Raw genomic sequence first — 24676 nt, forward strand, 5'->3', positions numbered from 1 at the left:
CTCACAGCAGGATGCTTATGGGTAGATTAATGGCCCTGCTGGGAGATGGACCCCTAAGACCTCGGCACCCAGGAGGCTACCACCGGTGGCTAACCACAGGACTACCCTGCCCAGCCCTGTTTCCACCATTAGCTAATTACAGATTCCCACTGGGCTAACAAAGGCTTGTAACTGCATTCATACGTGTCTCAGTTAATCTCATGTGAAATAACCATGCTCACCTAATTAGGAATGAAGTAAAAGATGACTAAAACCCTACCAGGAAAAGAAAATAACAATTGAATCCTGATTTATAAATTGGGACAATTAACAAAATAAGATCTAATAAATATTTCTGAAGTTATTTTCTATCCTCCTTCTTTGTTGGGGCTTCTCCTTTCCCTTCCTCCTCCATATGCATGCATGCTAAGTTACTTCTCCATAACCAGCGCCTAAAACAGAAGTCCACACACGATGGCCTGCAGGCTGAACCCAGCGCACAGCCACACCATCTGTCCATGGCTAATCTACAGTGACTTTCAGACCATAGGGACGGAGTTGAGTAGCTGCGGCCCCCAAGCCTAGACTTATTTACAGGCTGTCCCTTTATGGAAAGAGTTTCCTGATCAATGGTCTAGAACACAGCTCATTCATAGTAGGTAGCTAATAACTGTTTTGGACAAAATGATAATGGTCATCATTTCATTCAACATCCAACAAGTGCTTAATGCTTCCAAGCACCAGGCCCTGTGCCAGCTTCTGGAAACATAGTAACCTGAGACTAGAATGGTGAGAATGACAGGGTCCATGCCCTCATGGTGTGGACAGTTTAGAAAGGGAAGGGAGAAAATGGTCATCCAAATGGTTCCTTATTTACAGTATGATGAGTGTTTACAAAGGGAACAGGGAACTGGAGGGAGATATAAAAGGAAGACTGGATCTTATCTCAGGCAGCCTTCTCTGAGTAACTGCCATTTACTTTGAGCTGAGACCTGAATGTGGATTTCCTGGCTCTGAACTGTCAGCGAAAGTGAAGGGTCCCTGATGCCACATGAAATGCAAATGGGTTTCAGTCTGTGCTTTTTCCATCCATCCATCTAGCTGAGTGCAAGGAACACAGATCATAATGAAGTTTAAGACACTTGATTTTTCAACCCTCAAACAGGAATAGTAAGCAAATAATTTAAAAACCAATGACATGAAAATCATAAGCCACGTTCGCTTGTTAGAGACTGGACATCAACATGTGACCAAGATACAGGTCTGTCATCAGCTCTGGCTCTTCAGGCAGAGAAAATCAGCCTAAATTGAATAACATTAATTTTCACACTTGGGGAGAAGATTTGATGGAATGTAAACAGACACCCTGCAGGCTGGATGCACTGCTGGTTGTCATGAAGGTTTGAAGTTTCTCAGTGCTGCCTGTCAAGGTTGATCAAGTGGTGTAAGCAGTCACACACTCTGCTTTCAAAACCTAGCAAGGCTCGGGAGGCCACACAGGCATTCCTTGGGAACATGACCCATTTCTCCACCCTGAAGACTGGCAGGTTCTTCTAGAGAAGGTGGAGGAAGGAAGCAAAGGAACAAGAAGAAGCGATGCAGAATAAATGTATAGCCTTACAAATCCATAAATGCAAGTCTGCAGAATAAATGCATAAAGTCTTCTTTGCATTTCCTATTACTGATGAGCCCATAGAGCTCTGCTGGCTGAATTGGGAAGATTTTGTTCTCTATTTCTTTCGATGAAATGTAGGTACAGGGAGATTAAGCATCTAACTTCAGGTCACTGAGCATGTGAGTGAGAACCCAAGAACTGGAAGATGTGGTGACTGATCCAAAATTAGGTTGCTTAAGCTTGTGCCTATAAAACCTTTGCTTTTTAAAACTGAATTTTTAGTCCTAGTAAAGCAAGGAGATCAAACCAGTCAATCCTAAAGGAAATCAACCCTGAATATTCATTGGAAGGACTGATGCTGAAGCTCTGATACTTTGGCCACCTGATACAAAGAGCTGATTCACTGGAAAAGACTCTGATGCGGGGAAAGATTGAAGGCAGAAGGAGAAGGGGATGACAGAGGATGAGATGGTTAGATAGCATCACTGACACAATAGACATGAATCTGAGCAAACTCTGGGAGATAGTGAAGGACAGGGAAGCCTGGTGTGCTACAGTCCATGGGATCGCAAAGAGTAGGACATGACTGAGCGACTGAACAACAACAACTAAATTCAGAGGCCATCTAAAGGTTAATTTAGGGCAAGAAAATTTTCTCAGTTTAAGAAATGTACCTTATGTGTTATTAGCTAAGTCATATTTATAAAAAGTAATAGCCACATCACCAAGAATTTTTATAGCTTTAGCAAGTAAATTGTTTAAATCACCAAAATATCATGTTACTGATTATGTTAAAAAATGTTTAAATAGTTGAGTATTTTAAAATCCATTGGTTAAAAATCCACTGGTTCCAAAATAAAACCTTATTGTATAAACTAAAAAAAAAAAAAAGAAATGTACCTTAGCAGGCTTTCGTGGACATTCCCTTCCTCTGCCCAGGATCTGATGTGTGGTGTCTGGCATGGTCTATGGACTGGTTTGTGCAAGAATATGGCAAGCTGCCCCCAAAACTTTTATATACCGTAGTCAGCCTTCAACTTCAACATGACCACAGCAGAGTAAAAGAGGAGTCAGGGAACCAACTACATTTTAGTACATAGTAGTCATTTTCATGAAAAATACTACTGTTCCTGGAAGTAGAGGAAGATTCCCTTTACCTGGATATTTTCCTACTTGAAAAAGCAAGAGAGGAGGGGAAGGGGAAGGTGAAAGGCAAAAAAGAAAAAAAAAAAATCAAGCATTTTTAAGTTGCTTCTATTCTATTGTCATTAATAATTTCACGTAATATCTTGAAATAACTGAGCAGAACCGGAGGTAGCTCCTAGCATGGGTGGGAGATTTTGAGCTAAAAAGAACATTTTGATACTGATGTGCCATGATGAAAATTTCAAGCCTGTTCTTACAAGATCTCCCACTTTTACTCATTTCCTCAATAAACATTTATTGAGCGCCAGGTACATAAAGATCCAAGGGGTTTTAATGAAGGCTGGGGCTGGATGTTGACAAAGAATGCCTGTAATTCTCCCATCTAGTGCAGGAGATTCACACTAAGAAACGGTGCCCACAGAGAACATAGGCAAAATAAGTGATGCGGTACGGGCTTTGCGCCCAGGTGGCAGCTGCAAGCACCATCGGGCCCACAGAGGAGGAGGGAGCCCAGTGCATCCACGTGTGACAATGTCGAGCCTCTCCTTCCTAACGAAGCCCGACAGAAACCCACAGCAGGATGTAATGAAACACAATGAGGATTCAGAATACACTCCTTACGCTCTATGTGGGTCAACAGAATTAATATTTATGTCATTGTAATTTCTGCTTTGTGTTTCACATAAGCCCTTAGAGGAAATACAGAAAGAAGGATTTTCTTGTAGGAAATTATTTTTGCCTCTTTTATGTTCTAAAAGAGACAGAAAATCAAAGTATCTAAAGTAAGACTTAAGATGATGATTGTAAGATAAATTGAAAACGGCAAATTATTGTTATTTTTAAAACAGTGGTTCCACACTTTTTTGGGGGGGGTTCATTTTTAAACCCATGGGGATTATAAAGGAAATCAAATCCTATGAATTACTCTTATTTATACCCATAACTTATTAAACAAATAAATGAATGTCCCCAAAATATTTTTTTTTTCTTAGAGAGGGACATTTAACAGATAGAATTTAATATACATAGACTTCAGTTTAACCAAATATGCTGAACCCATGAGGCCTAAAGAATCCCAAGGAGTGAATGGGGAGAGAAGTTTCTGGCCATCCTGTAACACACATGGGTTTTATCCTGGAATAATACAAGCTGCCAAAGCTCATCAGCTCCCCCTCCACTCAAGAATATAAGATCTTTGCCAGTCTAGTTTCCCCATATCTAATATTTTGTTTTTGACTTTCTGGCTACTAGTATGGGCTTCCCCGATGGCTCAAGCAGTAAAGAATACACCTGCAATGTAAGAGACACAGGAAATGGAGGTTCAATCCCTGGGTCAGGAAGATCCCCTGGAGGAGGAAATGGAAACCACTCCAGACATAATAGTGATAAAAATTCTGCAGAGTTACTAATTTTCAGAAAGAAACAGATAAAACATTTCACTTATTGACAAGACAGAGCTAAGAATGATGACAGACATTCCTGGAGAACTTCGTTTTGTGGACGGTTGTCTACGTTTCTCCATGTGTGTGTGTGTGTGTGTGTGTGTGTGTGTGTGAGACAGATGAGTAAATGGGGAAACCAGGAATCTCAGTAAGTTAAAAAAGCTAAAGTACCCAGTTTCACTCAGCCAGATCAAAAAAGAAATTGGTTAGATGCCCTGTTTTTAAGGAGTAATTTGGCTGCAAACATATTTGGAAAAACAAGTAAAACCAGAAAAGGCTTTCCAGGTGGCTCCATTGTAAAGAATCTGCCTGCCAATACAGGAGACTCAGGTTCGATCCCTGGGTCGGGAAGATCCCCTGAAGAAGGAAATGACCAACCACTCAAGGATTTTTGCCTGGGAAATTGCTACAGACCATGGGCTCGCAAAGAGTTGGACATGACTGAGCGACTAAGCACACACACAAAATCAGAAAACACACATACAAACTTTTGAATTCTTCCAAAATGAACAATGCAACATCATGAGGTGACAGAGGAAAAACACTCCCCTGAGTCTTAAAACTCCTAAGCACTTCATTCAGAGAGATTTTTAATTCAGACAATCTCATGTCTAAAAGGAGCATAATTATCACTCTGTTGAATGCTTATTTCAACTTGTAGAGCTATGTGTAATGACCCAGGCAGACCACCCAGGCCTTTATCAGGCTCCAACGAAGAGCAGAGTTCTGTCTTTAAAGGCAAACTACTCTGGGCAGCAGGGAAACTTGGAAATCAGGCCAGGAAGGACATCCCCTTCCACTAATTGAGACTTTACAGAAATCCTCCCAACCGCTCATATTGCAAGAATGCCTTGAGTGTTTTGGGACCTGGACTCCAAGCTTCCGCTGGAACATGGAGCAAAAACATCATACATGTTATTCTCTATTTTCCCCTTTCCCTCTAACTTTTCCATTGGCCAAGGCGGTTGTCAGGGCCTTCCCAACTTAGCCTTAGCTACTGGTAGGTAGATCCAGAGACGTCACTACTGTTTGCTATGCAGTCAGTCTTAGCTTTCTCTTAGCCAAGCATTAGAATCTCAAAGGCTCATCTGAAAAACATGGCTCCTCTTGAGTGTACACTCAGTGTTTATGATTATGATTCTTAGGCATTGAAAAGTATTCTTATAATAGACTTTCTAAAGACTATACAGATAATGGAACACATTAATAACTGAAGAGATAGTGATTTGTGCCTGCCGTTCTGTGCCCACGTGCTAAAAGGAAAGCCTGACAGAGAGCACCGCCCATCACCAGCCTCCAGGGTACGTCTGCACCTTTGTCATTACAGCTGCTCACTTAGCTACGGGCCGCAGCAGGAGATGACTCAACACGCTCAAACCTTCACTTGTTACCGAATCCCCACGTCTCCTCCTCCTCCTCCTGCTTTTTATTGGTAAAGGATGACCATACATCCAGTGGCTCTAGTCACACTCATTTCACTCTCTGTCATTATTCAGTTGGTCATCAAGTCCTCTAATTTATCAACTGTTGATCTGTCTCCTACCCTCCACTACTACTTCTTAGTTCAGGACCTCTACTTCTTTTGTCCAGATACTAAATTATCTGTTAATCAGTCTCCTTGTCTCCAGATTAGTTCTTCATGAATTTCCCTTCTTTTGTGCCTCCTTAACTAGCTTCTAAAACATAAGCCTTAGAAACAATGAAATCATAAACATACGTGAAGAAAACACAGGTGAATATGTTTATAATTTTGGAGTGGAAAAAGCATTTCTAAGCATGACCTAAAACCTAGAAGGCACAAATATAGTCACTTGGAAAATCTATAAGATAAAGGGCACTATATTCAAAGATACAAAAACAACTGGGGAAAAAATATCTGCACTATATATGGCAGGAAACATGCTAATTTTCTTCATACAAAGAGTTCTTCCAACTCACTAAGAAAAAAAAAAACTATTTGTAAATTTGAAATAACATCTCAAGTCCATCTCTTGGCCACTCCAGGAGAGGAAAAGCTAATGCAAATGATTATAAAGCTGGCAGGCAGGCACAAAGTGTCCTGCAAAGACTAGGTAATGAAACGTTGTTTAGCTATCAGTGTTAGCAACCCTGCTTCAAAGGCCCTGCCGAGATGCAATTACATCACACGTCAACACTGAGGCACTCTTCAGCAGTTGAAAAACGCCCCTGGACTCTCTTGTTTATACCTCTGGAACAGCAGAACATATTTGCATGGAACAACTCATTCCTTGTAAAGCTGGAAGGGCCCCTTTGCCTGCATTATTGATGCTTTAGCTTTCAGCCAGAAGGTTAAAGTTGTCGGGAACATTTCTGAACTCACACAACACCAAAATCTATTAGTCCATCAGCACAGCCTGAGCTGGGAGGCTGCAGCAAATGCTCACCTGATGAAACGCATTGACTTTTCCATTTTGATCTGAACTACGTGACAAAATAATATCTCCTGACAAGAAGGCAGAGTATCAGCAGAGTGACATTACTGACATAACGGCCACAAGGATACTTACTCTACCTAGTAATATGATCATCCAAAATTAAGGTGTCAAACCCAGAGGAATAAGGTGAGGAGGCACGTGGGTGGGAGGTTCAGGATGGGGAGGACACATGTATACCTGAGCCGATTTATGCTGATGTATGGCAAAAACCATCACAGTACTGTAAAGAAATTACCCTCCAATTAAAATATAAATTAATTTTTAAAAATTAAGGTGTCAAAATCTGAAATGCTAATAGTACAGATGACTCATTTGTCAAATGAATGCTCAGATGAAATGGTAAATCCACTGCATCTATGAGTAGAAATAACTTCTGTTAGGAAAGTGAATAACTCAAGATGCTTATATATATATATAGCTTTGTATACAAGTCTGGAGCACAGGCCAATTCACCTAATGCAAAGGAATCTGACGCAAAAGTTCAAGACTGTATGAGTGTCTATTTGCCAAACAGAGTTTTAAAAATGAAGTTGAGACTCAAGCTGGAGTCTGATCATGAGAAAATCTTGGAAAAACTGGAGTGCAATCGTGAGTAAATTTGGGAAAAACAAAGAAGAAACATTAACCCCAATGGACAGTATTGGGAATTAGAAAATGTAACCAAGTATTTCTCAGCTTTGAAAATGTAGACCTGTAATGAGGGATCCAAGCACCAGAATATACTATCACTATACAGTGGATGGCCAGGGTTTGAACAACATTTTTTGCTGTTAGAACTGCCTTTATCTGTGAGCACTTAACTCACAATGTTGCTGAGAATTATGACAGAGAAATGAATTCAATTTTCTATACAGTTTCCCAAAAAAGACAGCTGGATTTTTTATGTTTCTGATTTAGACAATGAATTTGCAGAAATTCAAACCCTAATTGATGGTTTTTCAAAATCCATTTGCTTCTATTATTTGCCTCTGGTGAAATTAATAGAATATTTCCCAATAAATCTAGAGGCAGAGGAAGCCATTTTATTTCTGGCTGAAATGGGCTCGCTGGGTTCAGCATCGAGCATCAGCAATGAAGACCCTTGCTGGGAACATCTCCATTGCTTCACGCTGCCAGGGGCGGCCAGTTCAGAAATGCTCAACCTACATGCACACAAAACACAACAAAAGAGCGAATCCCACCACAGACCTCCTTCCTTTTCCATGGAGATAAAGAACTATGCCTTACTTCAGGTGGTGAGGGCCAGGGAATACTGCAAGAGTGTTATTCCTCGGAGGGTATTGTAGAGAAACAGAAACTGAAGGTCAGGAGGTCAGAATAAACACTACTGAAATATTACAACCTCGGCTTTGTCTTGGGCAGACCCAAGAGGGCTTCATCTTAGGCCCAAGAGCTTATATGCCGAGTTAACAAATGAAAAGCAAGCAACACAAATCTTACTTAAAATGAACAGGCTTCTCCCCTTAGGCCCTGAGCTTTTAAAACCACACAGTTGGGAAAGATAAGCAAGGAGACTCACTCTGGGAAGCGTAAAGCCCCTCGGCCGCCCTGTCTTCATGTCCGTCATACTCCCTGCTGGACAGCTGTCTGTTGGCTGTCTCCAGTCGATCTGGACATAGAGAGGAGATGGTTACAAAGACATGCATGCGAATCCAAGTCATCCTGCAACTGACAAATGACCCAGGTGCTGAGAGCTGGTAGGGAGAGCTGCCCGGGAAGGAGCCCCAAACTGAACAACTCTTGGGGAGGAACAAGATGTTCCAAAACACTGAAAGGAAAGTCTTCAGTGGCCACGCCATGTCTTTATACTATCCACTGCCAAGGGGTGCACCAGCAACAGGCAGTGAAGAGCAGGTACCTGCAAGCCCAGCAAAGTCCTCGCAAAGGGCTTGAGTTCCCCTGGCCTCAAACTGAGCCCTCATCTAAACTTAACTATCAGTTCTCTGTAGCTAGGAAACAAAAAATTAAAAATAACAAATAAATAGCAGGAAACAAGTCAAGATGACCTAACGGATAAAGACTCTACTCAGTGAGTTCTAGGTTTGCTCATGCCATTTCATCAGTCTTCATTTATTCAATTAAATAATTCAACCTAACAAGGTTTTATTGAGCATACAGCATACCCAAAACTGAAGGGTTTACAGTAATTAAAAAAAATGTAGGTTCCAGCTACAGACTCCAAGTACACTGAGTCTTTTGACATGAGAGAACTGAAAAAAATGGCTTGGCTGACTGAAAGTGAAGTACAAGTTCATGGGTCAAATCAATCTGCATATGGGAGGTTGTCAAGATCCTGCAACATGGGACCCAGGCTTTCAGGAAATTGATATACGTTTACTCTTCTCAGAACCATGGGTTTGTTTTTTCTCTAAGAGGGACATGTGTCTAGCTCTGTCTTCTACACTATATATTGAGCAAGTGTTAAGTGTTGGCTTTCAAAGAATGCAATCAAATGCTTCAGCTTGATATGGTAAGGGTTGTGCATGCAACACTGGTCTTTTCAGACATTCCCATTCACAACAAGAATCATGCTAAGTACTTTTGAAGCAAGAAGGAGCTGCACACATATTCCCTCCCTTTCAAGGACTCATGCATAGAGGTTGTCACTTTTCAGGCTCAATGCTGCACTGGACAACCTATAAGGTGAAAAGAACACGTCTGCTCTTTGGTGCCCCTTCCCCAGGATGCTGGGATTTACAAGGTTATCTAACACAACTTGGACTTGGAGTTAGACTGTCAGCTACATGGGGCAAGGGTGTTTAGGGCAGGGAAAACGTGAGTGATGTACCTCGGAGGTCTCTGTTGAAGTCATGGAGCCTTCGAATCTCGCCTTCGAGTTTGTTCCTCATCGCTTTGTCCAGCGACTCTCGCTTGGTGGTAGACTTGACCAGGCTCTCGTAGGCTTCCGAGATTCTCTGAAGTTCTTTCTCAAACTGAAAGAAACAGCGTGGAAGTGGAACCTCTGACATTCTCACCCATGACTTGGTTATACCGATTCTTGGACATTCCCAGTGTGAAGGCTGTATCTTCATTGCAGCCTTTCTGCACCTCAAGTTTGGCTAGCAAATCCTGCAGTCGACTTCACCCCCCACCCCCACCCTGTGTCCCCCAGGGCCACGTTAGGATCCTGTGAATGACAGTCACAAGTCTGGTGGGACCATCTGATGTCACCTGGTACATCAGGTGTCTCTCAGTACAATGTCCATCAGATGTCTATCAGGAAGGGGTGAATTTAAACATAACGCATACTCTTATATTTTGTATGGTAATTTATAACTATTATTTTTCCTAGTTAACTTAAGAAAAATATTAAAGTACAAGAAAACGAAAGGATCACAGCTAGAACCCAAATTCCCTGAGTCCAAGTACAGTGCTCTTCCTGAGACCCTTATCCTCAAAGGAATATAAAATCCACATGAAGAAAGGCTTCATCGCTTAGTTTTGTTACCCCTTTGTCTATGAAATTATCTATATAAAGGACTAATGGATTTGTATCTAAGTGTAAACCAATCTGCCAGATTGTTTCTCTATATGTGAGGGAACTGAAAAGACATGAATTTAAACCACCTTTTCTCTTGGATTTCACTGAATCCAGGGCTGTCACTGGTGAAGTCTTTAATCTATGGCATACATAAATCTATAACAAGTAGCTGAAACTGTTATAACAGGAGTCTAACACAATAGCATGTTTTAAAGTAGATATTAATAAATCCCATTTTATTGTTGTGCAACATACATGCAGGAGAAAAAGTAAAGTGAAAGTTGTTCTGTCGTGTCCGACACTGTGGACACTCTACAGTAGTCCATGGAATTCTCCAGGCCAGAATACTGGACAGAATACTAGAGTGGGTAGCCTTTCCCTTCTCCAGGGGATCTTCCCAACCTAGGGATTGAACCCAGGTCTCCCAGATTGCAGGCACGTTCTTTACCAGCTGAGCCACAAGGGAAGCCCAGAAAAAGTAAAGATTGCCCGCAAACTTGGCTACTAAAAGTTGGAATCAGAGGCAAAGTGACAGGGTTGAGAACACCAGCACCTCTCCCTGGGCACAAAGAGACCTGCCCTGCATTTTGGTCTCTTCACAGGAGAGCTGTGTACACCATAAGCCAGGTAACCTGATTGCCTGAACTCCAAACGCCCAGATCAGAAAGTTCCTGCTTAGACTCCTATAACTATTGCTAAACCAATACCTACCCTAACAGACACCTATCACACACTCACTGCGTGTCTGGGTGCCAGGGGAACAGAAATAAGACAGTGTCTGCTCCTGTGGGCCTTGCAGCCTGGCTGGCCTGTGTGTAGGCACACACGCCTCTCCAGTGCAGTCTGACAAAAGGTGTGGTGTTAATGCTATGGTAGCCTGCAGACAAAGTCCTTAATTTAGCAGGGTAAGAAGAGGTTTCTTTAAAACAAGATTTCAGGGAAAATGCCATTTAAAATGAGTCCGGAGGGATGAACAAGAACTTGCCAAGCAGAAAAGAAAAGGCTAAAGGGCTTTGGCATTCAAAGCAGAAGACAGGGAGGGCATGAGCCAAGACAGAGCCATGAAAGAGTATGCGTGTGTCTGACAGGGCAGGTCATTTGAGGATGGCAGCAAGGGGCGAGAGGCAGGAACAAGGCAGTGCAAAGGCAGGGCTTTAAGGAGAATGACAGGGGTGGGAGAGCTTGGGGAGGGCAGGGCAGCATAAACCTCACCTGAGGTTTTACAGAGTTCAGACTAAAAGATGGGGCTGCCGAGACAGGAGGCAGGAGAAAGGAGTCCAGGTAAAAGCTACTGTAAACAGTTCAGTGACACATGACAAAGAGTGAACCCAGACAACCAAAAAGACAGATCCCAAAGACACTGAAGAGTAGACTCAGTAAGCCTCCGTGACAGGTCTGGACAGGCAAGGGAGAAAGAAACCAAACACAGTCACAGCTTAGAAGACAGAGTAACAAGAGTCAGCCGAGATAAATGATGATAAGGCAAACACGTTTACCAAAGAAAGAAAACCAGTCTGGGTTTGGAGATACCAGGCCTGAAGTGCCTGCAGAACAACAGGGCAAAGATTTCCAGCAAGCCGGGGACAGACAGGTCTGAAAGTCGGGAGGGCAAAGTTGTGCTGCTATGTGCAGAGGACAGATGAGGCCACGAAGCGGAGACCGCTTAGGGAGGCCACCAGATGCTCCTAGGGCCGAGGATGGAGCGCTGACACTTCAGGAGAAGGTGGGACAGGAGGACCCAGGAGAGAGACCGACACAGGGACGCCTCCGCAGCCAGGAAGCCAGAAACTAAAGGAGAGAGAGTGTGGTCACTGCCCCAGAGGTTGCAACGGAGCCAAGACACATCAGAGAAGAGGTGGGTGGCGAGGCTGCAGGGCGTCGGGCCTCCTGCTCGCTGGCCTCCAGCTGGGGCGGGGCTGAACACCAAGGCTCCCTTCGGCATGGATGTTCCCAAAGGCCTCTAATACCAGAGTGGGTTCCTCCACAGTCCCCTTATTTCAACGAGGCCTTTCTATCTCTTCCAAAGATATCATGAATTATTGGTCATGTGGCAGGAGAAAGAACAGCCTGTCCTGAATCCTGCTCATAGTCCTACCGCAAAATTATGTTCCTTCCTTTTAATTTTGTTTTCAAAAGAGATGGCTCCAAAACATACCACCACTTCTATGCTAATTTCATCTGTGAAAGGTGGCCTTTGCTTGCAGACAGATGGGCAATGCTGCAGGGACAATCCCCGGTAAGATGGGGCACCAGTGAAGCCTTCTTCAACTAGGCCACCCATAGGAACTTCCCTCTACCTGATTTCATATACTTTCCTATGTTATATTCAGCTGACTGGAATTCAGCTGCATTCTGTGTCTCTGACTTGACTGTCAACTCCTTGAGAGCAGAAACAGCCCCATAGCCCTAGACTTGTGCCCTGCCTCATGACAAAAGTACCGACTGCATAATTAACCTTTAAATCTCTTACAGAACTACAACTGTATGTAGGAAGTTAGCAAGATGAGATTGTGATTCAACATCAGGGAGAATTTCCTAACAATCTCTTCCAGAAGTCTACCCAGTAGTGAGCGTCTCTACTCTGGAGGCATTCAAGTAAAAAAATGAATGACCTCTTTTCAGAGACATGAGGTTTCTAAGGAGTGGGAAATTGGACTAGAATCACTTTAAGAATTTTAAGTCTAAAGCTCTGTGATTTCTGACTGCACACTCCTTCAGAAGGAGGACCACATCCTCTTCTTCAGAGCCTCGGGTCAGAATACCTTAAGGCCCTCTTAATGTCACTTCCTAGGTGGTGCTAGTGATAAAGAATCCGTCTGTCAATACAGGAGACATAAAAGACACAGGTTCGATCCCTAGGTTGGAAAGATCCCCTGGAGAAGGGCATGGCAACCCACTCCAGTATCCTTGCTTAGAGAATCTGATGGACAGAGGAGCCTGGAAGGCTACAGTCCAGAAGGTCGCCCAGAGTTGGACACGACAGAAACAACCTAGCACACACACGCGATGTGTGTCAGAGGTGAAAGGAGTTGGACAGGTTGGTCTTGATATACAGACCATCTGGGCCAGTCCCAAGTCTGAGCAGGAACATATGAAGAGCGTTTGCCTCCACAGCTCCCAGCCTCCCTTCCAGCAAAGACGTCAGGAAGCTCTTAGGGCAGGCTGCAGGAGACCCGGGAATCTCTGAGAAGCAATCTCTGGCCCAGAAACGGAACTCCAAGAAGAATGGAAAGCTTATAGTTTCAGCAGGGGCTGCTGCCATGAAGCAAAGGGGCAGAGAGGGGCTGTGAGCAAGTCTTAGCCCTTCCCAGTTTAGAGACTGGCTTGTTCCCAGACACCTTCACATGCACAACTCAGGGACTTATAGGGTTGAAGACAGGCCTGCCGTCCACGCCTCAGACTGCCCAACCACAGCCACTGCTGCTGTACTGACAAGAGGGTCTTTACTAAAGCAAGCCCAGAGGAACCATCGATGTGTGGCTCTTCAAACATCCACCTACACCCTGATGGCTTCTGAGGCCAACCTGCTCAGCAACCCACAGTCTGGTCCTGCTGGAAATTCCGTGCATGAATTATGCTTCAGGGAAACTGGGAGGAAAAAGAAGCAAAATGAGTGGCCGAAAGGAAGTGATGAAAAACCGCCACTCTCTCTGGGGGTCTGTGGTCCTCATTCCAACACTAACAGGGATAATCACCACCCTGCCCCTCTCTGGAAACAGGGTCTTCATTTCCAGGTGGTTCTTTGGCAGCCTCTGAGCTCAGTCATTGTTTCCTGCTGAGTTCCTGGCATGTCGCACATAGGCTAAAGCCCTGCAATTAAAAATTTATCTATTTTTGGTTTTGCCCTGGAGATGAATCTCCACGAGCGCTCCCAAGGCTGTGAAGAAGGATTCCAGAATGGACGTTCCTGCCAACACAGGGCGGCCACATCCTACGCTGTGGCACCACCCAAAGTGGGGGTCTTTATCCCTGAGGAGTACAGTCACCTCACTGGACAAGCCTCTCCCCAGACCTGAGGCTCAAATAAGAGACACAGTTACAGAGACACACGGAGCGGTGGGGCCTGGACTAGGGCGACCTCGGGAACACAGGCCTTGAACCACCCAGTCATGATTTCAGGCCGCTCTGTGTCTCTTGGTCCCAGTTGCCGAGGAGAGCTACGGAACTAGTGCTGAATATGGCTCCTATTCATCAAAATCTGAGTTTTCACACCGACAATTTCAATTAGATACACAACTAATTAGTGATTAATGAAATGTAATATTTACAGAACCATTCACAACATTCAAGGGACTGAAGGAGTTTGGGATTTCAGAAGGGGTACAGCCTTCGATTTTTCCCCTTTTCCAGAAGTTATCAAAACGCTTTTGGCCGCAAAACTTAAGGATCATACCCATGCAGGGAAACTGAGTCCCTGCGAGGCTGATTTTGGTTTTCAAAACAGAAATGGTCATCGACATCAACAAAGAGATGTGTGTTACAGGCCAATAAAGATACGTCTGAATTTTTAAAAAGTCAATGAAGAATAATAAGAACTCCCAGTTTCTGCATCTTCCCTGTAGCTGTTCAAAAATATTTATGGAAAAGGGGGAGAACGACACTCAGCCCTCAGGAGTCTGCACGGCTCCTAGACACATCTGCCACTGGGCTCCCTCAGAGAGAGAGAGGAAAAAAAACGACTGACTTCCCAGGAAGTGCTGAGCTGGCCTGTCCCAATTTTCAGCCTGGACCAGGAAAGAAGCTTAGAGGCAAGAGAGGCAAGCCGAGGCCTGAGTGTGACTTCCAGGCACTGCCAGGAACCCGCACACGAGCTACCGCGTGACCGGCCCAGGGCGGAGGCCGCCATCTTTAGGCAGCCCACCGGTCCCCGCCCCTCGTCTGACGCCTCCAGGAAAGGCGGTCAGGCCTCTTGGAGCCAAGCCTGGTCTTGACTTCGGGGAGCTCCAGACCCTCGCCGCGGAAGCTCCACACAAACGCGCTGGGACAGGTCCCGTCTGTGAACGGCTGCATCATCCCACCCACGGCACCCTGCCGACTGCTGCCAGCCCTCGGGGGAATCAGAGGGGCTGACGGCTCTGACACCCGGACCCGCAGAAAGGCCAGGCTTTACGGAGAGGTCAACACTGAGCAGCCCTGTCATATGGACGCAGTGACCACCGTGGTCCAGCCAGGAGCAAGTCCTGGCATGAGGACCCAAAGGGCAAGGCTGCTCTGCTCAGGGGGGTTTACAGTCCCACCCTTTCTCTTTACAAAAGCCCCCACCTGCCCAGGACAGAGCAGGCCCCTAGACTCTTATGAGATGGCCCCGACCACACATGCCACTTTGTCCCCAGAAAGGAAACTCCGGAGCCCCGTGGCTCTGCTGCCTGAAACCATCCTATGACTTTTGTCCCTCACCTGCAGGGCCTTTGTACCTGCAGCTTTTCAGGTGCTGGCGTGTGGGTCATGGTGAAATCACTGCCTGTAACAGTTCACTCTCACTAGACGTCTCCCTGTTGACTTTGGCTCACAGCATAAAGCCCTAAGAATGAAGGCTGCCGTGTGTCCTAATATCCTCATGACAAAGACACGGGCTGGAATTCTGCAGCATCTCCCCACCTGCTGAGTAAGCAGAAGGAGAGCATGCCGGAACTCGCACTCTGCCCTCGGTGCTGAGGCATCACTGCATTTTTTGCAGAGACCGGCTGATGAAACCAGCACAGCAATCACCAGGTTCCTGTGTGAGATCCTAGACGTAAAGGAAGAACCTGCCTCTCTCAGCTTGCTGCTCCCGTATCCCTCTCGGTGTCCCCTCTCCCACACTGTCCGTTTGGGGCGATGCTGCTTAGCTGCTGAGTCCCTGTCCAGGGGCACCTCTCCTGTCTCTCCTGTAGCCCCTTGACATTCTATTGCAGGTTTAGCTTGCATGACTCCCCTCCACCCCTGTTTTTTTTTTTGCATAATCACAATAGTAAAAGATGTTTATCAGTTTTCATAATCAATAGCCAGACAAAAAATACAAGATAATTACAACTGCAAGCCATAATGGGAACATGAGTAACCTAACAATATAAAATAATTACCATTTGGCAGGAGGACGTCAGGCAGTGATGAGGTAAGTGGAAGTACATATATGCACAGATTTTCATCTGCTCAGCCAGCCTGTATCTTTTGGTTGCTGCATTTAATCCATTTATGTTTAAGGCAATTATCGATATGTGTTATCCTATTACTGTTTTCTTAATTGTTTGGGGTTTATTTTCTGTAGTTAGGCCTCTTTCTTGTTTCCTGCCTAGAGAAATTCCTTTAGCGCTGGCTATAAAGCTGGTTTGGTGGTACTGAATTCTCTTAACTTTTGCTTGTCGGGAAAGCTTTTGATTTCTCCATCAAACTTGAAGGAGTGACTCTCCCACTTTTGGACGATAAGCTCCTCCAAGGGAGGCACCCTGGCATATTTATTTTTGTCTTCCTAAAGCCTTACATGGTGCCTGGCACAAAATGGTGTCGAATTAAACGCTGGCCAGTGAGTCAGTAAATCAACCCCCTTGAGCCATAAGGAACTATGTGCCTTTCGGAGAACCTTCCCTCTGGCCTCATCTTGTGCTGTTCCTGCCGTCTGAGCTCTGTGTCCACTTGCTTTCTCCCACTTGATCTGCTCCTCTCAGTCCTGCCTTAGGTCCCGCTAGCCCCTGATCTGATCCATCTACGTGTAATACCTAGAACCTTCCCCCGCCCATCTCCGGGGAAGCCCCCTACCTTGTGGAGCTTGTCGGCATTGTCATAGTAACCCTGAAGCTCCTGGTGCAGCACGCGGTTCTCCTCCGTCAGGATCTCCACCATCTGCTGGGCTCGCTCCACGATGGCGAACGCGTCAGGACCAAGCTGCTGGCTGGGCGAGGCGGCGGGCGGGGGCGGCGCGGCCCCCAGGGCCATGGGAGGAGCAAGCGGCAGGGGCACGGAGTGCAACGGCCCGCTGACCGAGGAGTTCTGCGAGGACACTGGGCTGTGCTGCTGCGCCGTGGACGGGAAAGGAAGCTGGCATGGGCGGCTGCAAGGGAAGAGACCAGGAGTCAGGGCCAGGGCCACAGGCTGGGGCTGGGGTGGGGGTGGGGTGGGAGGAACGCCCACAGCATAGGCACTGTGGTGATGCCAGGGGTCAGCATCAACGCAGGGTCCAGGCTGGGCTGAGAGATGCAGCTTCAATCCCCCATCCCACAGATATTCAGCGCTCTCCCTCTGAATGTGTACTGCTCTGGTCATCGGGAAACGGTGGACCAGACAGACAAGGTCCTTCCCTGCTCTCATGAAGTTTATGTTCTTGGAGAGAGAGAGAGATGGGCACACCACCAAATGATGAACACACAAAGCTGGGTATTGAAAAGCAACGACACCTCTCCAAGAATCAACCCAAGGGACAGGGACAGGGAATCACTGAGTGGCCAGTTCATACAGAGGGGTCAGGGAAATGGTCTCTGAGAAGCGGACGCCTGAGCTGAAGTCTGTTGACAGCCATGGAGTAAAGAGTGGCTGGGGGCAGGGAGTGGAGAAGAAGCAGGGGAAGTTTTCCAGGTAGAGGGATCGGGGGCGAGCGGGACCAAGAGGAGCAGATCAAGTGGAAGAAAGCAAGTGGACACAGAGCCCAGACGGCCGGAACAGCGAGATGAGGCCAGAGGGATGGGCATGGGCCTCTGGGAGCCAAAGCCAGATCTTCCCTTGGAGTGTGGAGGGGGCAGAGGAGGAGCTGTCTTCATGCCTGTGGGTGGGATGTATGTTGGCGAGGATAGACCAAAGGTGCCCAGTGAGGAAACCTGGGAAAGACTGAAGGCAAGAGGAGAAGGGCTGACAGAAGATGAGATGGTCAGATAGCATCACCAACTCCTTGGACATAAATTAGAGCAAACTCCAGGAGACAGCACAGGACACAGGAGTGAGCTGCCATCCATGGGGTCACAAAGAGACAGATATGACCTAGTGACTGAACAACAACAGCAACAGCCAGGTTAAGAAAACACAGATGTTCCTCGATGGTTCAAATTCTGGTACTAGCTTCTTTATCTGAACCCATGAATTTTCATCTCCAATCTCCCCTTCCGAAGGATCCCCGCCTCCTGATTCTGTTAATCGGTTTCATAAGAATCACTGTATTTTCTTCCAGCCTACGCCAAGAGCTCCTAACAACAACTCTATAGTATAAACAGCAAAGACAGTCTTGGCATCTAGTTCTGTAACCATGGCTATCTCTCCTCTGCAGACTTGGGGAAACTGGTGTTCTTGTTTATCCCTTCAACCTTTAGGTCTCAGTCTGGGAACTGGGGTGCTAAGAATTATCAGCAACCCCCAAATCACTGGCATCTTTATATCAAAGGGTTGAGCTCCTTCTAGTCTGTAACAGTTTCATGTATTACCTCCATTCCTTTTGATCCTCCAAGGCCAAATCTCTCAGAACTACCTCCCTTTATCCTCAGAGGTCATCTGACCTTATATTTCCTTTTAAGTATATTTGCTGCAGTGTTTTTGGACCGTGTCAGCCTCCATATCTCTCACTGTGCAAGTGTATCTTACAGCATTAAGCAGCCTCTGAATGCTGACTTCTGCAGCTAAACGTCAAACTCTAGAAGAAAGGGTGTCACCTTAGCCCTCCCTACGTGGAGATGCAAACACCCCTAAAGATGACCTTGGAAGAAACCCAGGGATCCCACCAGAGTGACTAACCACTGGCTCTGTTCTGGTAACCAACATCAGAGTGCTCCACCGGGCTCCCAAGCTAGCTTCCAACTAGATCTCCTTATGGTTTTGATCTAGGAGCCCATCCATTTCATGTTAAAATAACTGGGATCTAAGTTCCCAGAGTCAAAATAGGGAACCATGGAGCTTAAGGTAGTTCTTTACTCCTTAAGGGCCTCAGATTTCAGAAAGGAGTGCTCGGGGTTGGGGGGTATAAACCTTCCCCCTTCCCTCCCTTTCCACACCTACGATTACCATCTGACCTTCTCATTAGAAATAAAGCGTTTCTGCAGTTTGATGAATTTGTGCCCCTTCTACACTGAAGTGTATGTGAATGTGTTGTCCCGTGCGCATGAGGATGTCTGTGTGTACAAGGTCCAACTCCATAGTGAGAGTGAAGTGCCCTTGGCTGCCTTTCACAATGCCCAACGTTCACCCCCATCACAGGGATTCCTATCAGTTGTGGACCCAAAACAACACAGGTCCTTTGTGAGCAAGTGCATTCCTGCAGCCTGGCTAAATTCTACAGTGTATTTTTCATGCAAAGAGGTTACCTTGACAAGAGACAAAATATCACAAATTACACTGCCTCAGTCCAAAGGCAGACACCCATTCCCAACTTCAAGTTCTCCCTTCCCACTTCATCCAATGCAAACAACAAGCATGGTATGTCTCCTTGGAGCTGGGGTGGGCACAGATGAAGCATCAGGGCCCCAATAGGACTTGCCCTCTGACCCTTCAGGCGTGGGCTTCAGGGCGGGGGTTCTACTTTTTGACATTTATTGGGCTCTGGCATTTGGAACTCACAGTCAAGGATGGGCCTATGTTCCCTTATATAACAAAAAGGAAGTTTTCATAATGCCAGCCTAAGTCATCCATGATGGTGACTAGCCACCTGAGTGGCAATGCAGGAAAAAGGTTCTTGCCAAGTTCAGGGACGGAAAGAATGGGTTTTTCAAAATAGGAAGTCTTTTATGATAAATAGAGAACATTGGCTTCAAAAAATAACCCGGTTACACATTCAAGAATACACATTCAAGAAGCATGGTATTACAACGGATGATGTCTAGCCAGGGGAGCAAAACACTGTTCCTTGGCTCCGCTCCTCAGCCACTGGGGCGGGTGGGCTCAAAGGTCCGTACAAGGCAGATTTGGATGACAGTAAATGAAGGGGAAAGAATGGTGAGGGGGCACAGGAAAATGTCACACACCATCAGACCAGTGCTATGAATCAAGATATCCTCTGCTTCCAAAGATAATGCTACTGATGGCCACCATTAGGATAAAGACTTCTTCGCAATGGGGACACAGAGAAAAAAGAAAAAGAGGAGATGGGAACTAATATTTATTGAGAAACTACTTTATATAGAATTCTACGTTGTGCTGTGCTTAGTTGGTCAGTGGTGTCTGACTCTTTGCAACCCAATGGACTTAGCCCACCAGATTCCTGTCCATGGGAATTCTCCAGGCAAGAATACTGGAGTGGGTTGCCATGCTCTACTCCAGAGGATCTTCCTGACCCAGGAACTGAACCGGAGTCTTATGCATTGCAGGCAGATTCTTTATCAGCTGAGCTAGTAAAGGTAAGCCCAGAATTCTATGCCACAACTATCTATTTGACTATAGCTTACTTCCTCTGTTGGGGTTTCCCTGGTGGCTCAGATGGTAAAGAATCTCCCTGCAATGTGGGAGACCAGGGTTTGGTCGGGAAGATCCCCTGGAGAAGGGAATGGCTACCCACTCCAGTATTCTTGCCTGGAGAATTCCCATGGACAGAGGAGCCTGGTGGGCTACAGTCCATAGGGTTGCAAACAGTCAGACACAACTGAGCGACTAACACTTTCACTTACTTCCTCTGTTAGAATGTGAAGGCAGAGAGCTGTTACTCACATCATTTGTTTCAGTATCCTGGGACCATACCATCACTTGGGTTAAGTTAAAGGACTTAAGGAGTTAATATGTATTAAGCTGGGCACAAATTAAACACTGAACAAATGTTAGCTAGTACCACTATAATTAGTATCATCTGTATCCCATAGAAGGCTGAGCACTGAAGAATTGATGCTTTTGAATTGTGGTGCTGCTGAAGACTCTTGAGAGTCCCTTGGACTGCAAGGAAATCAAACCAGTCAATCCTAAAGGAAATCAACCTTGAATATTCACTGGAAGGACTGATACTGAAGCTGAAGCTCCAATACTTTGGCCACCTGATGTGAAGCACCGACTCACTGGAAAAGATCCTGATGCTAGGAAACATTGAGGGCAAGAAGAGAAGCGGGCAACAGAGGATGGGATGGTTGAATGGCATCACCGACTCAATGGATATGAACTTCAGCAAAGTCCAGGAGACAGTGGAGGACACAGGAGTCTGACATGCTGTGGTGAAGAGTCCGACATGACTCAGTGACTGAACGACAACAACCCAGAGCCTAGCCCTGAGTGTGGCTTTCATGGAAAGTCCAATATTTTTTTTTCTGTTATGGCTAACATTTATTGGGCACTTTTGACTCTAGCCACTGTAGTATACACTGCTACACGCATCATCTCACCTTGAGCTTCATAACTGCCTTATAAAATAGGCATCACTATCAAGTCTCTGTATTTAGACGGGAAAACAAGGCACAAGACGGTCTGTGCTAAGTTGCTTCGGTCGTGTCTGATTCTTTGTGACCCCATGGCCTGGAGCCCGCCAAGCTCCTCTGTCCATGGAATTCTCCAGGCAAGAATACTGGAGTGGGTTGCCATTTCCTTAAATGGCAGAAACATAAAGAAGATGCAAGCACAGGCTTTGGGATTCCAGAGCCTGCAGCTCACTTGTTCCCTGAACGGTGCGGGGGAACACAGGGAGGACAGGCAGGCGCCCTGTGACCTCTGCTGCCAGGTCCCGCGGCTCAGTCTGAGTGACCATCACATCCCTGACTCACACCCTAGCGAAAGCATCAGAGCTTGCTGTAGGTTCAAGCCACCTCAGGGGAAGCATGAAGGCTAGAAAGCTGCCCCTGTGTTGTTCTCTTGGACTGTTACTTACCTTCAATGCTGTTGTCTTTCATAGGTTAATGTCTCTTCTACACAAGCATTCAACTAACACTATTAAGGGTCTACACCATCTGCCAGGAAGCACAACTCATCACCTCGCTTTATCCTCACACACACCAAGACAGGACCACCACCAGGTTCTGCTCCTGTCTCATGGAATTGGAGAAATCTTGGAACACTGAAGAAAGGGATCTTTTCCCACCTGCCACCGAATTGACTATTAAATATATCTGAGCAGGGTTGAAAAGCCTCTTCGCCCCAAGTCCACAGTGAGGTATTAGAAACAAGAACCAAGGAACATTTAAAGAGCCACATCTGGGATTTCCCTGGTGGCCCAGTGGTTAAGACTTCACCTTCCAATGCAGAGGGTGCGGGTTTGAGCCCTGTCAGGGAACTAAGATTCCACATGCCTCGTGACCAAAAAAATCAAACATAAACCAGAAGCAATACTGTAAGTAATTCAATAAAGACTTTAAAAATGATTCACATCAAAAAAGTTTTAATAAAAAAAAACAAAGAGCCACATCTATGATTCAAAATAGGGTCATACAGGGAATATATGTGGGCTGATCTTCCATCATCAATGATTTGGACCATGACTTTAAAAATGATCCACATCAAAAAAATTTTAATAAAAAAACAAAGAGCCGCATCTATGATTCAAAAAAATAGGGCCATACAGGGAATATATATGGGCTGATCTTCCATCATTAATGACTTGGGACCGTGACACATAGCCTGCCCCAGAATCTGCACTCATCTCTTGCTTCCTAATTTACAGCCCTGCCCGATTCACAGTCCGGACAACCTACCACCACTGGCCTATGTCATGGTTTTGTTCTCTTGAATTTTTATTTAAATATCATTTAATTTTTCATGCATTATTATTCTTCCTAATTAGTATCATGCATGTTTTCTGAGGGTAGAAAATTATGACTTACACTAAATTGGTATCCAGTACATTTTTGTCAGTTGATTTGGCCCCAGAGCCCAACAGCCAGTTAGGAGGTCATATATGCTTTATGAACTTCAACACTGTTTTATTGAGGAAGAGACCTCTGGTATTTATATTTGATCTGGATAATATAGTTAGAATCTCCAGTCATGACACTGCCAATTTAATAACACGGCTCCATGTCGCTTCCTTTCTCATACACAAAATGCAGCTCAATACTGAAGTGATAATGTAATTTGGATTAGGGAAGCAAGATCATTGGTGACAGCTACTACTCAACAGTCCCTTTGCTTCTCTCTGCACACAACAAGACTTCATAAATAAGCTTGTTTACATATTCTTTTAAAAAAATTTTTTGGGGGCCGTGCCTCACAGCATGTGGGATCCCCAACCAGGGATCAAACCCATGACCCCTGCATTGGAAGCACAGAGTCTTAACCACTGAGCTACCAGCGAAGTTCCCACAAATAAGCTTGTTTAAACATTTGTATTTACATTACACCTAAATGTGTAATGTACTAAACGTGCCATGAATAGCACTTTACCTCTACTGTCACTTCATTCTCACAAGCTTGGACATTCCCTGCTCTCACAACATGTATTATTATTCTGTTTTTAAAGTATGCAAACTAAAGCTCAGAGGATTAATAAACCAGAGATCTCAGTCTTTACAAAGCAAAACAATGGGCTATGAACTGGGAGTTGGAACTCACATACCTCCACCACACCAGGGCTATCGCCCCATGCTAGCACAAGACTGGAGTATTCCTTAATATGGGACTCTTTCTCTGCTTCTTTCTAGCCATGTAACCATGGACAAGTTTTTAACTTCTTCTTCACCTTTAAATGGTGATAACGACGGAGATTTCAGGGGAATACTATCTCATACTATTGCAAACTGGAACAAGAATCTTGGGGAAAGATAGATTTTGAAAGATAGGTATAATTTGGGCAGCTAGAGATGGGTGAGGGTTGTTGGGTTTCTCAGGAGAAAGAAATGAAATGGGGAAAAGGCTGGGTGAATTTGATGACCAGCAGAGAGTCTGATGGAGAAAGCAACGGCAACCCACTCCAGTACTCTTGCCTGGAAAATCCCATGGACGGAGGAGCCTAGTGGGCTGCAGTCCATGGGGTCGCTAAGAGTATGGCATGACTGAGCAACTTCACTTTCACTTTTCACTTTCATGCATTGGAGAAGGAAATGGCAACCCACTCCAGTGTTCTTGCCTGGAGAATCCCAGGGACAGAGGAGCCTAGTGGGCTGCTGTCTATGGGGTCGCACAGAGTCGGACACGACTGAAGTGACTTAGCTGCAGTAGCAGCAGCAGCAACGATAGTTATCTACTTCACAGAGTTGTTATGAGAATTAAATGAGACCATGTATATAAAGCACTGCACATAGTGTCTGTCATTTGGGAAAGTACTTAATAACTGCTAGTCTCTGTTATTATTATTACACTGCTAATGGGTGTCAGGAGAAAAGCAAAGGATAATGCACCCTTGGGTGTCCCTTCCTCTTAAAACACTCTGTGTGGAGAATCCCAGTCCCTAACACTAAAGCTTCAACCTGGAAACAAAGCAAATGCCAGCACTACAGAAGCTTCTATTTCTGAAGTGATTTCTTGCAGTGCAATGCAGAACAAGAGTATAATGTCAAGGTGATGCACATGCATGTCGGGACCCTCTCTTGAACACAGATCCTCACTTTCTTCTAGACCTGTACTGTCCAAAATGCTAGCCACAAATCACATGTGGCTACTGAACACCTGAAATGTGTCTCATCTGAGCTGAGATGTGCACGAAGTATAAAAGGCACATCAAAATTTGAAGACAGTACAAAAAAGGTAAAATATCTCAGCAATA

The 24676-nt window shown here is 45.3% G+C and overlaps 1 protein-coding gene across 7 annotated transcripts in view; it reads right to left on the reverse strand.

The window, feature by feature from the left end:
* The window catches only part of AMOTL1 (angiomotin like 1), a 198308-nt gene that overhangs the window by 49293 nt on the left and 124339 nt on the right, over positions 1-24676 (reverse strand). For all 7 annotated transcript variants that reach the window (XM_019974849.2, XM_019974850.2, XM_019974848.2 and 4 more), the window contains 3 exons: positions 16855-17146; positions 9427-9571; positions 8158-8247 (listed from right to left, as the gene is read on the reverse strand). In XM_019974849.2, the coding sequence (XP_019830408.2) occupies positions 8158-8247; positions 9427-9571; positions 16855-17146 (527 nt within the window). The remainder of the gene's footprint in view (positions 1-8157; positions 8248-9426; positions 9572-16854; positions 17147-24676) is intronic.

Source organism: Bos indicus, chromosome 15 (genome assembly GCF_029378745.1).
Source record: "Bos indicus isolate NIAB-ARS_2022 breed Sahiwal x Tharparkar chromosome 15, NIAB-ARS_B.indTharparkar_mat_pri_1.0, whole genome shotgun sequence".
Classification (NCBI taxonomy): Eukaryota; Metazoa; Chordata; class Mammalia; order Artiodactyla; family Bovidae; genus Bos; species Bos indicus.